Source organism: Aotus nancymaae, unplaced genomic scaffold (assembly GCF_030222135.1).
Source record: "Aotus nancymaae isolate 86718 unplaced genomic scaffold, 86718_ANA_hifiasm-v0.15.2.pri h1tg000021l, whole genome shotgun sequence".
NCBI lineage: Eukaryota > Metazoa > Chordata > Mammalia > Primates > Aotidae > Aotus > Aotus nancymaae.
The window spans coordinates 23,916,843-23,932,889 of NW_026988433.1; the positions used below are offsets into that span (position 1 = coordinate 23,916,843).

The window sequence follows — 16,047 nt, forward strand, 5'->3', positions numbered from 1 at the left end:
GGCTGCAGTGAGCCAAGATCACACCACTGCACTCCAGCCTAGGCACCAGAGTGAGTCTCAAACAAATAATAGTAAAAGATTTAAAACTCTGCTTTCCTAGAACCAACACAACACCTCTTGGTTCCTGAATTCAAGACCTGAATTCTTGCTCCCAGGGATCACCTGGTTCTAATCTGGGTTTTGTTGCTACCAGCCACGCCCTTCTACCGCACTCGGGGGTGGGAGTCATCACCTTAAGTTGTCATCTGGGCTCCTCTAGCTCTGGTAGTTTCAAGCAGAAAAGTCTTTCAAAGGTATTTAATGCACATGAGTCAGAAAATTTAAATGAGGTGCCTCAGACTTGGCTTTGAGGGATTAGTATTTAACTGCCCTGCCTGGAAGAGGCTGGAATGACACGTGAGACAGCAGTGGTGACTAGCACGGACTCTGGAATGAGACAGACCTAGTCGTGCAAAGCCTGGTTCTGCCACTTCCTGGCTGTGTGATGTTGCATAAGTCACTTCACCTCTCTGAGCCTCAGTTCCTTCCTCTGTAAGATGGGACGATTTACATACCTACCTTGTAGAGGAAAGGATAGGATCACATTCACCAGGGGTGTGGCCTAGGGTCAGATGCAAGGTGGGCAGCAGGGAATGCTAGAAATGCCCTGGTCAGTGCTGTTCTCTGGGCCTCTCCTGCTTACCTCCAAGGACGCCATGCACACGACTTTGTTAGCGTGATAGAAGAAAGAAGGCAGGACATCGAAGATGGTTGTTTCCGAAAGTATTAATTTCTATGGGAAATAAAAAGGGGAAACAAGGAGGAGTCAATGTGAACAAGTTTCAGGTTTTTCTTTGTGTTTATTTGAGACAAGCTGGAGTGCAATGGTGTGATCACAGCTCAATACAGCCTCCACCTCCCAGGCTGAAGCGATCCTCCCACGTCAACCTCTGGAGTAGCTAGGACTAGAGTGTGTACCACCATGCCTGGCTCATTTTTTTTTTTTTTTTTTTTTGTAGAGATAGGGTCTCACTATGTTGTCCAGGCTGGTCTCAAATTCCTAGGCTCAAGTGATCCTCCAGTTTTGGCCTCCCGAGTGCTGGTATTACAATGTGAGCCACCACGCCCAGCCAGTGAATAAGTTTTTTAACCACCAGTGTAGGAGCAGAGAGAAGTTATATTTCAATCACTAAAAGCAATCAGTGCCCTGCAGTGTGCTGGGCTCCTCCCCTATTTAATCACAGCAGAGCTGACAGTGAAGAACTCTGGGATGATGGTGCCTGGGATGACTAGCCAGAGTCTAGGAAGAGGGAAGCTGAGGCCATGACTCAGCCATGCAGGGCTCACAGCTTCCAGATATGCTCCATCAAGTCTGGGTTTTTAAAACTGCACCAGGTGAGCCCCCGCTGCTGTCACACTGCCCTTCCTGCAGGACTGGGCTCCATGCCCACTCTTCCTAGAGTCTCCCCAGGTTCCCCCTCGGGCAGCCCTGGCCACACTGGACAGAACCGTCTGCATCTGTGGCTGTGCCCTGCACCCCACTGAGTACCTGCAGGGCAGGAGGAGCTGTTTCCCCAGAGACCCCCACCTGGGCCACGGTGGGCGCTCCAGAGAAGGTGGAAGGAAGGAGATGGGCTCACCTTGAGGTTCTCGGGGCAGAACTGGTGGCCATACATGTCAATGGCAGACAGGAAAATGGACTCCACCTGGTTGTGCCGCAGCTCGTAGGAGGGGAGGTGGGAGGCAATCAGGATCTGCAGCGGGAGGGACAGGGGGCTGGCGTGAGCCAATCTCCTAGGGGAGAAGGCAGAGGCTGGGACGCAGGCAGCAGCACAGTGGGACCGGGCACGGTGAGGGCTCAGCGCGATAGGGGCCACACAGGAGGGTGGGGAAGCGCACACTATGGGGACTGCACCCCGTGACCCTACCTGCCGGGCTCTGAGGGCCACTTTGCAGTGCTCACTTTTGCTCAGCTGAGTGAGCTCGTTGAGGATGGAGGTCAGTTCGTCCGACAGGGAAGGGTCTGGGCCACACAGCTCATCCTTAGGGGACAAAAAAAGAAGCCAAATGGCTTTTCTCCAGCCCAGGGAGAATTCATCTCAGCTGGCAGTGGGGTGGAGGCAGGGGAGGGCGCCTGCTCCAAAAGCCAGACAGCTGTTCTGCTCTCCAAACAGGCCTGGCCTGATATGCAAACCCTCACCACTTTCTACTGTGCACCCACCCCAGTCATTCATTCATTCATTCAGGCACCCATGCATCCCCCCAAAACATGCCCTAAATCCATGGTTAAAAACAAACAAATACAACTAAGTCCCTGCCTACACTACTATGAATAGCCAGTGATTAAGCCAGGAGTGGTGGCTCATGCCTGTAATCCCAGCACTTTGGGTGGCTGAGGTGCTTGAGCTCAGGAGTTTGAGAACAGTCTGGGCAACAGTGCAAAACCTTGTCTCTACCAAAAAAATACAAAAATTAGCTGGGCATGGTGGCATGTGCCTGTAGTCCCAGCTACTCGGGAGGCTGAGATGGGAGGATGATTTGATCTCGGGAGGTGGAGGTTGCAGTGAGCTGAGATCACACCACTGCACTCCAGCCTGGGCAACAGAGCCAGGTATGTCTCCAAAAAAAAAAAAAAAGCCAGTGATTATCAGGAGCGTACTATGTACCAGGTGGCTAGTAAACAGCCAGACCCTTTATATACAACTCCCCAAATTCCAAATTCTCCCGCCCCCATGAGGAGTTACTTATCTTGATTCCCACTTTACAGATAGGAACATTGAGGCTCAAAGAGGCAATATGCCTCAGACCAAAGCCACCAAGCATGTGCACACAGGACTATTCTGCCCCCAAAGGCTCCCGCTCTTTCCCTCGCACATTGCAGCCTGACTTATGGGCTCACAGTTTCAGAGGAGAAAGACGTGGGGTTGAATCTTGCAGGAGAGGGAGGGACAACGTGCCCATGTTGCATCCCTCCTCTCTGCTTCTGAAAGAAAAACCTTTCTGCTGGACACCAGAGCAGGTGCAGCCGGTCTTTGCATCTCCTCTTGTGCCCTAAATGTGCAGGAGGGGCTCGGGACTGGCTCAGAGCAAGTGCTCCCTAACTACCCACTGAAGGCAGAGCAATGAATGCCAAATATCAGCGCTCCTGAGCAACGTGCCCCTGTTCCCTGCCCCGGGCATCCACTAAGAGTGTACAAGAGGTCACCAGATGGTAGGGCTGTGGGTCATTGTTTTCTACATGTTTCTGCATTTTCCTACTATAATGAACCTACACTGTTTTTGTCATCAGAAAAATTTTTAACATATTGATATTTGATACACAAACACACAGCAATGTCAACGCTGAAGAAATGTGGGAGGAAAGTATTCTAAATCTTCTCTCCCTTCTCCAATTTGCTTTCTATTAACAAACAGTGGTGGCTTAACTCTCCACCAGTCCCCTAGGCTGGTGGGTCCCAGGACAGGACAGCACAGGTGCTGGCCAACAGTCAGACTAGTGGTTTTCTAAGAGGTGAAAAACTTAAGAGTAGTTTGTGTGAACATTTTTAAAATTTCCTCACACACATCTAAGTGTGAACATTAAAAAATCTGACCATTGCCTTCTGCATACAAAAAAAAAAAAAAAAAAAACCCACATTTTTCTAGGCTGGGTGCAGTGGTTCATGCCTGTAATCCCAGCACTTTGGGAGGCCAAGGTGGGCAGATCACCTGAGGCCAGGAGTTTGAGACCAGCCTGGCCAACATGGCGAAACCCTGTCTCCTATTAAAAATACAAAAAAAGGCCAGGCGCGGTGGCTCAAGCCTGTAATCCCAGCACTTTGGGAGGCCGAGGCAGGTGGATCACGAGGTCAAGAGATCGAGACCATCCTGGTCAACATAGTGAAACCCCGTCTCTACTAATACAAAAAATTAGCTGGGCATGGTGGCACGTGCCTGTAATCCCAGCTACTCAGGAGGCTGAGGCAGGAGAATTGCCTGAACCCAGGAGGCGGAGGTTGCGGTGAGCCGAGATCGCACCATTGCACTCCAGCCTGGGTAACGAGCGAAACTCCGTCTCAAAAAAAAAAAAAAAAAAAAATACAAAAAAAATAGCCAGGTGTGGTGATGCACACCTGTAGCCCCAGCTACTCGGGAGGCTGAGGCAGGAGAATCCTTGAACCTGGGAGGTGGAGGACGCAGTGAGCCGAGATTGCGCCACTGCACTCCAACCTGGGCAACAAAGCGAGACTCCATCTCAAACACAAAACAAAGTAAAACAAAACATTTTTCTGTCTTTTTAACTTAGTGAAGCAGTCTCATTTTGTATATTTTAGTTCACAGAGTCATGGTTTGATTGCTTTGTTTTATCACTAATGAAGTCCCATGACCAGTGAATTGGTATCAGAAACCAGGTCCCTTTAAAAGCCTCACAAAAATTCATTTCAAAGTAATCATTCAATTCACAAGTCTTTGTTCAAAACCTCTCAGGTCCCAAATACCAACAGGTGCAGAGAACTCACTATTTTCTAACAAATGGGACCAAGAAAGTCAGAATAATAATGAATCTCACATTTATCCCCAAACTGTAATTTGGTTCAACATTTTTAGCCTCTATCACCAAAGAGGTCCAAGCAAGTGTCCCCATTTCCAACAGCTGGGGGCTGCTCTGCCCATCTTCCCTTGGCTGTCCTCTGGTGTACATGACATTTCAGGACTTCATGCCCCAAAGAGAGTCAGTATGTGCACAGTGGGACGAACAGCAGAAGAACCCAGAGACCAAACCCCCAGCCTTTGAATGGCAAGCTGACTGCAATAGATTGTAGGATATAATAAATTCCTTTTCAAAGGTTTTAGCCTGTAAATTGTTAAGTACAATGAGTTCTGAGATCCTCTCCAAAGAGCCAGTGTATTGGCATGTTCAGCTCCCCTGTTCTTCATTCTCCATTTTAAAGTTTAACTTCCTGGTTCTCTTCGCCCCCTTATCCCTAGGTTTTAGTAAACAACTTTCCCGCCAGTTCTAATCAGTAATTCACATCTGTTCCCCTGGTCACCTGCTTTGACCTGAGTCACCTTTAGTTACCTGTTCGGTAACTGTCCTTCCCACCAAATTGCTCACCCTGCCACTCAAACTACTCATACCCCTGCTCCCTTTAAAATAGCCAGTCAGAATTAGCTTAGACTGTGTGGTCTAACCCTAGCCCATAGAGGAAGGACACAGCAATAGGGGCTACCTGCATCAAGGAAAAGAACCCCTTCCTCTCCCTTGTTCAGGTGTCACTTGCCATTGCGCCATCCGTGAAATGCACCCTTCCATAGAAGTAAAAATTGCCTTGCTGAGAAACTTTATATTTGAACAGCAGAATAACCCACAGACCCAATCCCCAGCCTTTGAATGGCAAGCTGACTGTAATAGATTGTAGGATATAATACATTCTTTCTATAATATTTCTTTTGTGGCACCGAAAATTTACATGTAACATAGATTACAGGTATACTTTGCTCCACAAACACTCAAACTCCAGGAAACTCCATCCAAAGAACGTATTTTGAAAAGTATTGTATTATTTTAGCAAGAGAACTTCCCCCAAGGAGTGGATATCTCCCTGGGCATAAGTTCCCAGTCCTGGCTGCACGTTGCAATAACTTTGGTAGTCCTCTCTCCCAATTAATTTTTACAAACTTTATAACTACAGAAGAATTGAATATCAGTATGTTGTAAACCCCATAGCAATCACCTACATTCACTAATTGTTAAATTTTTACATTATCATATTTGATTTTTCTCTAATAAGCACGCGTGTGTGCACACATGCACACACTCTCTCTCTCTTGTTCTGAAAGTCAGTTGCAGACACTACAATCCTTTATGCTATTTTAGCACATATCTGCCTCCCACCTACCTACAGAACCATTAAAACACCAAGGAAACTGAACATTAAACCAATAATATTACCTAATACACAGTACATGATTAAGTTTCCCACAGGGAAACCTTCAAAAAGCACTAATGCCTGGGGGCCCCACACCTAGAAACTCTGATTAAATTGACCAAGGGTGGGGCATGGGCAACTGCATGTTTTGGAAGTCTCTCTGCCCCCCAAGTGATTCTAACATACAGCCAGGATTAAAAGCTGCTGCATGAGATTTTTAAATGATTCTCTACCAAAAAAAACCCAGTATTTATTAATGCAATTTGGATAAGGGATAGGGTACTAAACCCATGACCAAACTGCCCATTGACTGTTTTTGTAAATAAAGTTTTACCAGAACATAGCCACCCTCATTCACGTACCCACTGTCTGTAGTTGTTTTCAGGCTACAGTGACGGAGCTCGCAGAGCTGAGTAGTCGCAACAGGGGGTGAACATCCCTAAGCCTAAAATCTTTACTATTTGAGCCTCTTCACAAAAAACTTTGCCAGGCCAGGTGCAGTGGCTCATGCCTGTAATCCCAGCACTTTGGGAGGCCGAGGCTGGTGGATCACCTGAGGTCAGGAGTTTGAGACCAGTCAGGCCAACATGGAGAAACCACATCTCTACTAAAAATACAAAAATTAGCCAGGCGTGGTGGCACATGCCTGTAATCCCAGATACTCTGGAGGCTGAGACAGGAAAATTGCCTGAACCCTGGAGGCAGAAGTTGCAGTGAGCAGAGATTGCGCGTTGCACTCCAGCCTGGGTGACAGAGCAAGACTCTGTCTCAATTAAAAAAAAAAAGAGAGAGAGAGAGAGATAGAAGATAGAAAGAACCCACGAGGCAGACATTGCAGTGAGCCAAGATTGTGATGCTGCACTCTAGCCTGAGCGACAGAGCAGGACTTTGTCTCAAAAAAAAAAAATTGCCAACCCCTTTCTACTATAAGCCAAGTCCAAATCTCTCTTACTCAGCGGATCCTACATTTTCCAAGTCAGTCACCAAGGATGGATCAAAGAAAAAAATTTTAGTTATAAAAGATTGCTATTATCAGCCAGGCACAGTGGTTTATGCCTGTAATCACAGTACTTTGGGAGGCCAAGGTGGGAGGATTGCTTGAGCCCAGGAGTTCAAGACCAGCCTGGGCAACATCTCTACAAAACGAAAAACAAACAAACTAGCTGGGCGTGGTGGTGTGAGTCTGTAATCCCAGCTACTTGGGAGGCTGAGGTGGGAGGATCGCTTAAGCCCATGGGATCGAGGCTACAGTGAGCCATGATGGTGCCACTGCTCTCCAGCCTGGGTAACAGAGTGAGACTCTGTCTCAAAAGAAAAAGAAACAAACAAACAAAAAAGACTGCTATTATCAAGTAGAAAGAGAAACAAGAACAAAGAGATGCCATACTCCTCAACACACAGGACTCAAAATCCAATATCCCATGGCTAATAGCTCATGACTCTGGAGCCAGACTATTGGTTCAAATCCTGGCTCTACATTTAGGAGCTGGCTGCCCTTGGGCAAGTGGCTTAACCTCTCTGTGCTCTGCCAAAGAGTTGTTGAGAGCAGTGCCCATTTTCTAGGGTTGCTGTGAGAATTAAATGAGCTACTATTTATTTGGAAAGCACTTCAAGAGTACCTGACACAAAGTACGTGCTTCGCATTAGTCATGATCTCCTCAGGGGCCAACAAATCCCACCCATTACTTGATTTTGTACACAAAGTTGTTTTGGGTTTTTTGTTTGTTTTTTGAGACAGGGTCTCATTCTGTCACCCAGGCTGGAGTGCAGTGGTGTGATCACGGCTTACTGCAACCTCAACATCCCAGGCTCTAGTGATCCTCCTGCCTCAGAGCCCTGAGTAGCTGAGATGACAGGTGCACACCACCACACCTAGCTAATTTTTGTACTTTTTGTAGAGATATGGTCTCCCTATGTTTCCCAGGCTGGTCTCAAACTCCTGGCCTCAAGTGATCCTCCTGCCTCAGCCTCCCAAAATGCTGGGATTACAGTTATGAGCCACAGTGTCCAGCTTTAATTTTTTTCTAAGAAATGGAGTCTTACAATGTTGCCCAGGCTGGACTTGAACTCCTAGGCTCAAGGGATCTTCCCATCTCGGGCTCCAAACAAAGTTTTACGGGAACACAGCCATGCCCATTCGCTTACATTGTACAAAGGCAGTGTTGAGTGGTCACGACAGAGATCACACCCACCTGCACAGTCTAAAATATTTACCTTCTGGCTATTTTATTTTTTGAGATGGAGTCTCGCTCTGTCTCCCAGACTGGAGTGCAGTGGTGCGATCTCGGCTCACTGCAACCTCCGCCTCCCGGGTTCAAGTGATTCTTCTGCCTCAGCCTCCCAAGTAGCTGGGATTACAGGTACGCATCAGCACACCCAGCTAATTTTTGTATTTTAGTATAGATGGGGTTTCACCATGTTGGCCAGGCTGGTCTCAAACTCCTGACTTCAAGTGATCTGCCTGCCTCGACCTCTCAAAGTGCTGGAATTACAGGTGTGAGCCACCACACCCAGCCACTTTCTGGCCCTTTTTAGAACACATTTGTAGACTCCGACCCACCCCCAGTCTGGATAACAGACACTCTTCCTGCTTACGATCAACATGATCACCAGCTGGTTCTTCTTGGCCACCTGCGCGTGGGAGAAGATGCAGTCCAGCACTTGGGACATGTCTGGCTTGAACTGCTCCCTGAGGTTTATCACACACTTGTCGTAGTGAGCTAGCAGAGACAAAAGACCACACAGAGGTAAAGCTCAGGCTCCCCCGGCCCCCACCATCCCACTGGTGTCGGCATCAGCATCTCTTGCCTTGCTGAAAATGGTGCTCAACGTGCAAGTATCTTCTCAGGAGGTCCAGCACCACTGTTTTCATATAGCCACGGGTCCCGCTGCGGTATCTGGGGAGAAGGGAAGGCTGCTCTTAATGCTCACACCCTTCCTTGAGTCCCTGAATATTTTCCTTTTATGATTTTTAAAAAGAGGAAGGATTTTAGAAAGGACACTGAGGTGGGAGGATCACTTGAGCCCAGGAGTTCAAGTTCAGTCTGGGCACTATAGCCAAGACCCCATTTCTACAAAACAAAACCAAAATACGAAGGCCAGGCACGGTGGCTCACTCCCATGATCCCAGCACCCTGGGAGGCTGAGGCGCGAGGATCATTTCAGCCCAGAAGTTCAAGACCAGCCTGGGCAACAAAGTGATACCTTATCTTTACAGAAAAATCAAAACAATTAGCTGGGAGTGGTAATGCTTGACTGAGGTCCCAGCTACACAGGAGGCTGAGGCAAGAGGATCACTTGAGCCCAGCAGGTCAAGGTTCTTGTGAGCTATGACTGTACCACTGCATTCCACCCTGGGTGACAGCCTGTCTCAAATAAATACATAAAAATTAGTTAACTAGTTAATTTAAAAACAAAATTTTTTTTAAAAAAATCTGGAGGCAGCCTCTAATCCTGAGGCTTGAAAGGATGTGGAGTTGGTTCATGGCCAAAAACAACACTGACCTGCCCGAGGTCCCACATCAGACTGGGGGCAAAACTGGAGTAGATCCCAAGCCTGACACTTGGGAGGGCGCCTTTCTGGCCACAGAGATATGGGGGAAAAAAAAAAAAACAACTTTAATAGAGTTCAGATGCTGAACAGGGGCAGCCAATTTTAGCAAGCTTTAACCATTAAAACCAAAACCCATAAATTTTCAATTACTTACCCAATATACAGAGATCATTTTAAAAAGACACACTGGAAAGACATTTACCAAAAGATACCCATGTAAATTTTGCTTCTCTCTCTCTTTTTTTTAAGACAGAGTCTCACTCTGTCACCCAGGCTGGAGTACAATGGCGCAATCTCAGCTTGCTGCAACCTCCACCTCCCGGGTTCATGCAATTCTCCTGCCTCAGCCTTCTGAGTTGCTGGGATTACAGGTGCGTGCCATCATGCCTGGCTAATTTTTGTAGTTTTAGTAAGATGGGGTTTCACCATGTTGGTCAGGCTGGTCTTGAACTCCTGACCTCGTGATCCCTCCACCTTGGTCTCCCAGAGTGTTGGACTTACAGGCATGAGCCACCGTGCATGGCTTCTTTTTTCTTTTTTTTTTTTTTCTTTTTTGAGACAGGGTTTTGCTCTGCCATCCAAGCTGTAGTGCAGTGGTGCAATTACAGCTCACTGTAATCTCTCCCTCCCAGGCTCAAGCAATCCTCCCACCTCAGCCTCCCAAGTAGCTGGGACTACAGGTGCCCACCACTATGCCTGGCTAATTTTTGTATATCTTTTAGATAGGGTTTCACCATATTTCCCAGGCTGGTCTCGAACTTCTGAGCTCAAGCAATCCACCCACCTTGGCCTCCCAAGTGCTGGGATTATAGGTGTGAGCCATCACTCCCAGCTGCTTCTCATTTAAAATAAAGTTTTAACCTGGATGTTCCTCCAAAAATCTGAACACAGGAGTGAGGTTTCTTAGGAGATGCGACACTGAGTTTTGGGGAAGTAGAAACTAGCTTAACTGCATCCCCAAATAACAACAAAACAGATCAAGATGCTAAAAGACTCTCTGATCCAAATGTGATTTTAAAACACAGACCTACACAACACAGGAAAGAGCTTTGATATTTATGTTCAGCACAGAGAATTGGCTAGAAAATTCAGTTCATTTATTAATGATTCATTTTTCCTAGATGCTTTTCTGAAGCTTGAAGGATGGGCATTAGGTTAGCAGTCCACATGTTTTAGGAAGACTCCCTTCCTAGTCCTTGGCTGTGAAATTTTCAGTTGGCAGAAAATCCACACTAAAATCTCTCTCCCTAACATCTGGGGAACTCCTTGAAAAGGAGGCCAGTTTTCTACAATCTCACATTCTTTGTACCTGTGAGTTTTGGGTACATGGGAAACATGCCTGGAATTTATTGGTTCAAATCCAAGAATGCTTTCTCTTTTTTTTCCCCTAAAATACAAGGTCTTGCTGTGTCCCCCAGGCTGGCGTAAATTGGTGCAATCACAGCTCACTATAACCTTGAACTCCTGGGCTCAAGCAGTCCTCCCATCTCAGCCTCCTGAATAGCTGGGACTATAGGTACACACCACCATGCCTGACTCGTTTTTTTTTTCTTTTTTATGTAGAGATAGGGTCTCCCTACATCACCCAGAGTGGTCTCCAACTCCTGGCCTCAAGTGATCCTCTTGCCTTGGCCTCCCAAAATGCTGGGATTACAGGCATGAGCCACAGCATCTGGCCCTGTTTGTCTTCATAAACAAAGCTTTCTTGCTAGGTGGATTTTTTGTTATGATTGTCAGAAAATCCTTTTGCCATCAGAATAGGCCTGCAGCAGAAAACCCCTGTACAATAAGTAACTATTGAGATGAAATACAAATTATTCATCCACTTTCCTTTGCAATCGTCCCAAAAGCCACAATAATAACAATCTGTGCGGTCTTTTATCATATGTAAAGCTATTTCATCCTATTGTCTCAATCTAATGCATCTATCAAGTATTTACTATTTGTCAGCACTTCACAAAAATTTATCCATTTATAGGCTAGACATGGTGGCTCATGCTTGTAATCCCAGCACTTTGGGAGGTCGAGGCTGTGGATCACTTGAGGTCAGGAGTTCGAGACCAGCCTGGCCAACATAGTGAAACCCTGTCTCTACTAAAAATACAAAAATTAGACTGGGATGGTGGCACATGCCCATAATCCCAGCTACTTGGGAGGCTGAGGCAGGAGAATCGCTTGAACCTCAGAGGTGGAGGTTGCAGTGAGCTGAGATCATACCACTGCACTCTAGCTTGGGTGACAGAGGGAGACTCTGTCTCAAAAAAAAAATTCATTAATTTATAATTCAAATGAAAAGTGTTTTTATTCCCATTTTACCAACTGGCAAACTGAGATTCACAGAAGTAAAGTGCCTTTCCCAGGGTTCTGCTATTGGTAATGGCACTGCAGGACTATAATGCACTTTCTCTCAGTTCAAGCCTTCCCTGAAGACAACGCAGGAGCACCACCCTGGTGCAATGCATGTGACAATTCAGGTGACAACTGCACCCCAGAGGGAGACCCAGGATTCACCTCTGAACCAACTGCACGATGCTCTGGGTGTTAATGAAGAAGACCTCCCGGTCGGCCTTCCGCTGCAGGGTGGCCGCGTGGCAGTCCAGAATGGTGGCTATCTGGATGAGAAAACAAGACGGGTCTGACTGCCGATCATTCAGATGCCATACAGCAGTCCCCTAAAGCAGAGGTCCTCAAACCAGTACCCAATCCAACACTGGTCCTTGGCCTGTTAGGACCTGGCTGTACAGTGGGAGGTAAGCAGTGGGCAAGCAAGCCAGCTTCACCTGTATTTACAGCACCCCCAATGCTCACATCACCACCTGAGCTCCACCTCCTGTCAGATCAGTGGCAGCATTAGATTCTCATAGCTGCACGAACTCTACTGTGAACTGCGCATGCAAGGGATACAGGTTGTGGGCTCCTTATGAAAATCTAATGCCTGATGATCTGTCACTGTCTCCCACATCCCCAGATGGGACGATATGGTGCAGGAAAACAAGCTTGGGACTCCCACAGATTCTACATTATGGTGAGTTGTATAATTATTTCATTGTATATTACAATGTAATAATAATAGTAATAAAGTGCACCGTAAATGTAATGTGCTTGAATCATCCCGAAACCATGCCCCCTCCATTGTCTGTGGAAAAACTGTCTTCCAAGGAACCGGTCCCTGGTGCTAAAAAGGTTGGGGACCACTGACCTAAAGGACCCACCACAGCCTCCCAGGGAGATCCCATCCAAGGCTCATTTAAAGATTGAAAATTCCAGGCCCAAAGCCTTCCAGCCACCCTGAAACAGCCCTGCTCATTCTCTCAACGGTGAGGAATTCAAGCACTCAAAATGACAGCAATCACATGGAGGAGTGCACCTTATACCTCTCTGCATATATGAATGGGATGGGGAAAGAGGAGATAGAACGTCCCATTCTAGCAAAAACCAGGGCGTTGGTGGGGAAGGGTCCTGTCTTTATCATTAGACATAATGTTATCGGTATATTGCCTTTGGCATCAAAAATATTTTTAAAGGAAAAAATCATGGATCAATACAAATTCCTGAAAGTTCCAAGTATGTACTTTTTCAATTAGGATCCTCCAGGTTTGGTTTTTGTTATTCTTTATTTCAGATAACTTATATACCATAATATTCCACCATCCCCCTTTAAAGTGCATAATCGCTTTAAAGTTTGTAGTGTATTCATAAAGTTGAGCAACTATCACCACCTTCTAGTTTTAAAGCCTTTTCATCACTCTAAAAAGAAACCTTGTGGTCATTAGCGCTCAGTCTCCATTTTCCCTGTGCTGCAGCTCCTGGCGGCCACTAATCTACTTCCTTCTCCATGAATGTGCCTATTCTGGACATTCCATAAAAATAGAATCACACAGGGCTGGGTAATGTGGCTCATGCCTGTAATCCAGCACTTTGGAATGCCGAGGCAGGCAGATCACTTGAGGTCAGGAGTTCAAGACCAGCCTGGCCAACGTGGTGAAAACTCACCCATCTCCACTAAAAATATAAAAAATTAACTGGGTATGGTGGCATGTGCCTGTGATCCCAACTATTCGAGAGGCTGAGGCAGGAGACTCTCTTGAACCCAGGAGGTGCAGGTTGCAGTGAGCCATGCTTATACCACTACACTCTAGCCTGGGCGACAGGGCAAGACTCTGTCTCAAAAAGAAAAAGGAATCACATGATATGTGGTCTTTTGTGCCTAGCTTATTGCCCTTAGCACAACAGGTTCATCCACGTGGGAGCATGAATCAGTATTCCTTCTTTTGCTGAATATTCCAGCCCTTAGAACTGCTAACCTCTGAGAATGGCCTGAACTACACTGACCTCTGGTTTCCCAAATCAGTAATGCGTGGGTGGGTGGATGACGATGGTGGGGAACCCTCCCACCAGAGGGCAGGAGGCAAACAAGGAGAGGGGCTCCTCCTGATGCAAACACCTTTCAAATGCCCCACAAAAGCAACAACCACAACAAAATAAATAACATGAGGCCAATGTGGAAGTAACAGAGATATTTTATACTAGCCTGGAATGGTGGAATGGCTTCCATTCCTTTTTTTTTAGACAGTCTTGCTCCATCAACAGGCTGGAGTGCAGTGGCACGATCTCGGCTCACTGCAACCTCTGCCTCCTGGATTCAAGCAATTCCCCTGCCTCAGCCTCTTGACTAGCTGAGATTACAGGCGCCTGCCACCATACCCAGCTTTTTGTATTTTTAGTAGAGACAGGATTTCACTATGTTGGCCAAGCTGGTCTCGAACTCCTGACCTCAAGTAATCCACCCACTTCAGCCTCCCAAAGTTCTGGGATTACAGGCGTGAGCCACCATGCCCAGGCTCAGTACATTCTTTAAAAATATTATATACATATATATGTATATTTACATGCTTTAAAAATATTATATATATATATATATATATATATATATATATATATATATATGTATATTTACATGCAGCTCCAAGACTATCACCTACAAAATCCAGAGGCAGAAAATCAAAGCTGCAAACCAGTGAAAAAACAAAAATAAAAAAACTTGCAATTTCCTCTAATGATGTCAGCCAGTTTACTTTTTGGATAATGCTCACTCCATTTGCATCAACTGCTCACTCCTATTCGGAATCTTGAGATTTAGACAATGAGGCCTAAGGAATGTTGGTGTTCATTCAAACAATTGTTGCTTTGAGTAAACGATGGGATTCTGCAGATGAGGCTCGAAAGGAAACCCTCGGCCCCTGATATCTTGGGCTATAAATGGGTCTCAGGGAGTTCAACTTGATCAGAGGCCAGATATGGAGCCAGACTGGGAGCCGGCCCAGCATGCCCATCCTGGTGGGGTAGGGCTGGGTGGGGGCGCACATACCTGCTGGCTGGGGAACTGGCACAGCACCGAGGTGATGTTGCTGGCGTACTGGGCCATCACCCTGCGGACCGACTTCTCCACGGGGGCAGGGATGCGGCCAGCCACGCTGGTCATGATCTCCTGCAGCTCCAGCAGCGGCAGTGATGGGTGCCGGAGGGTCATCATGAGCTTCTGCACCCACTCCTTCAGCTGCAGCAGGGACCACAGCGTCAGCCTCCAGCCCTACTTGGGCATGGGCACCACCACCCACAACAGGGCGCCCAACACAGCTCAACCCATCCTGGCCCCATGCACTCAACTGGCTGAAGATCTAGACCCAGCAGCCTCTGGGGCAGGCCAGAGTGAAATGGCCCCCTGACCACAAGGGGATACCCAGTTTTCCCACATAGGAAGACCCTGTCTCCCCTCTCTGTGCATCAGAAAGCCAGCATGGTGGAGGGATCAAACATAAGGTCACATGATGAGGTGATGTTTATAGGACACTTGCTTAGTGCCAGATGGTGTTCTAGGAACTTTCTTTACATGTTCTCATTTGATCCCTAAAAACAACCCTACAAAGGAGGTCTAAAGATTTTGCCTGTTTTGCAGTTGAGGCAGCTGAAACACAGAGAGGTTAGTTAAGTTACCCAAAGTCACTCAGCTAGTAAGATGCAAAGCCAGGAGGCAAACCCAGGCTATTCAGCTCCCGAGACTCTGAACTCAGCTCCCGGGAGGCAGAGGTTGCAGTGAGCCAAGATTGCAGCATTGCACTCCAGCCTGGGTGACAGAGTAAAACTCTGTCTCCAAAAAAAAAAAAAAAAGAACTGACTTGAGGGTTTTCCCCTCCACAATCTGATCAGAGCTTCTCCATCCAGGCCCCCATAGCCCAGGACCAAGGGCAGTGTTCTGACTGCACTCCCCAAGTTAAATTACTTGATCTCTCATCTGTCTCATAAGCAAGTATGTGAGCCTGCAGGGAATGGGTGGCCAGGCCCTGCCGCATTCACCCAGCACAGGAAATGTGTGCTGAAAGGAATCACAGCTGCCCTGTGCTGTTTCTGGGGTGTCTCAGTAGCCAATGCTGATGGTCTCTGGATGACAATGACAATGGGGCTTACCCTAGGGAGGTTTCAAAGTGAACTGATGCATCAACTTTGAAGCACTCCAACTAAGAGACGTTGCAATTATCGTGGGGCACTGGCTCATGCCTGTAATCCCAACACTTTGGGAGGCCAAGATGGGAGGAACACTTGAGCCCA

General features: G+C 47.0%; 1 protein-coding gene across 6 annotated transcripts in view; it reads right to left on the reverse strand.

Moving 5' to 3' along the window:
* Positions 1 to 16,047, reverse strand: part of ACACB (acetyl-CoA carboxylase beta) — a 159,301-nt gene that overhangs the window by 48,570 nt on the left and 94,684 nt on the right. For all 6 annotated transcript variants that reach the window (XM_064379874.1, XM_012469122.2, XM_064379873.1 and 3 more), the window contains 7 exons: positions 14,810 to 14,998; positions 11,953 to 12,053; positions 8,697 to 8,785; positions 8,484 to 8,608; positions 1,908 to 2,021; positions 1,620 to 1,733; positions 683 to 772 (listed from right to left, as the gene is read on the reverse strand). In XM_064379874.1, the coding sequence (XP_064235944.1) occupies positions 683 to 772; positions 1,620 to 1,733; positions 1,908 to 2,021; positions 8,484 to 8,608; positions 8,697 to 8,785; positions 11,953 to 12,053; positions 14,810 to 14,998 (822 nt within the window). The remainder of the gene's footprint in view (positions 1 to 682; positions 773 to 1,619; positions 1,734 to 1,907; positions 2,022 to 8,483; positions 8,609 to 8,696; positions 8,786 to 11,952; positions 12,054 to 14,809; positions 14,999 to 16,047) is intronic.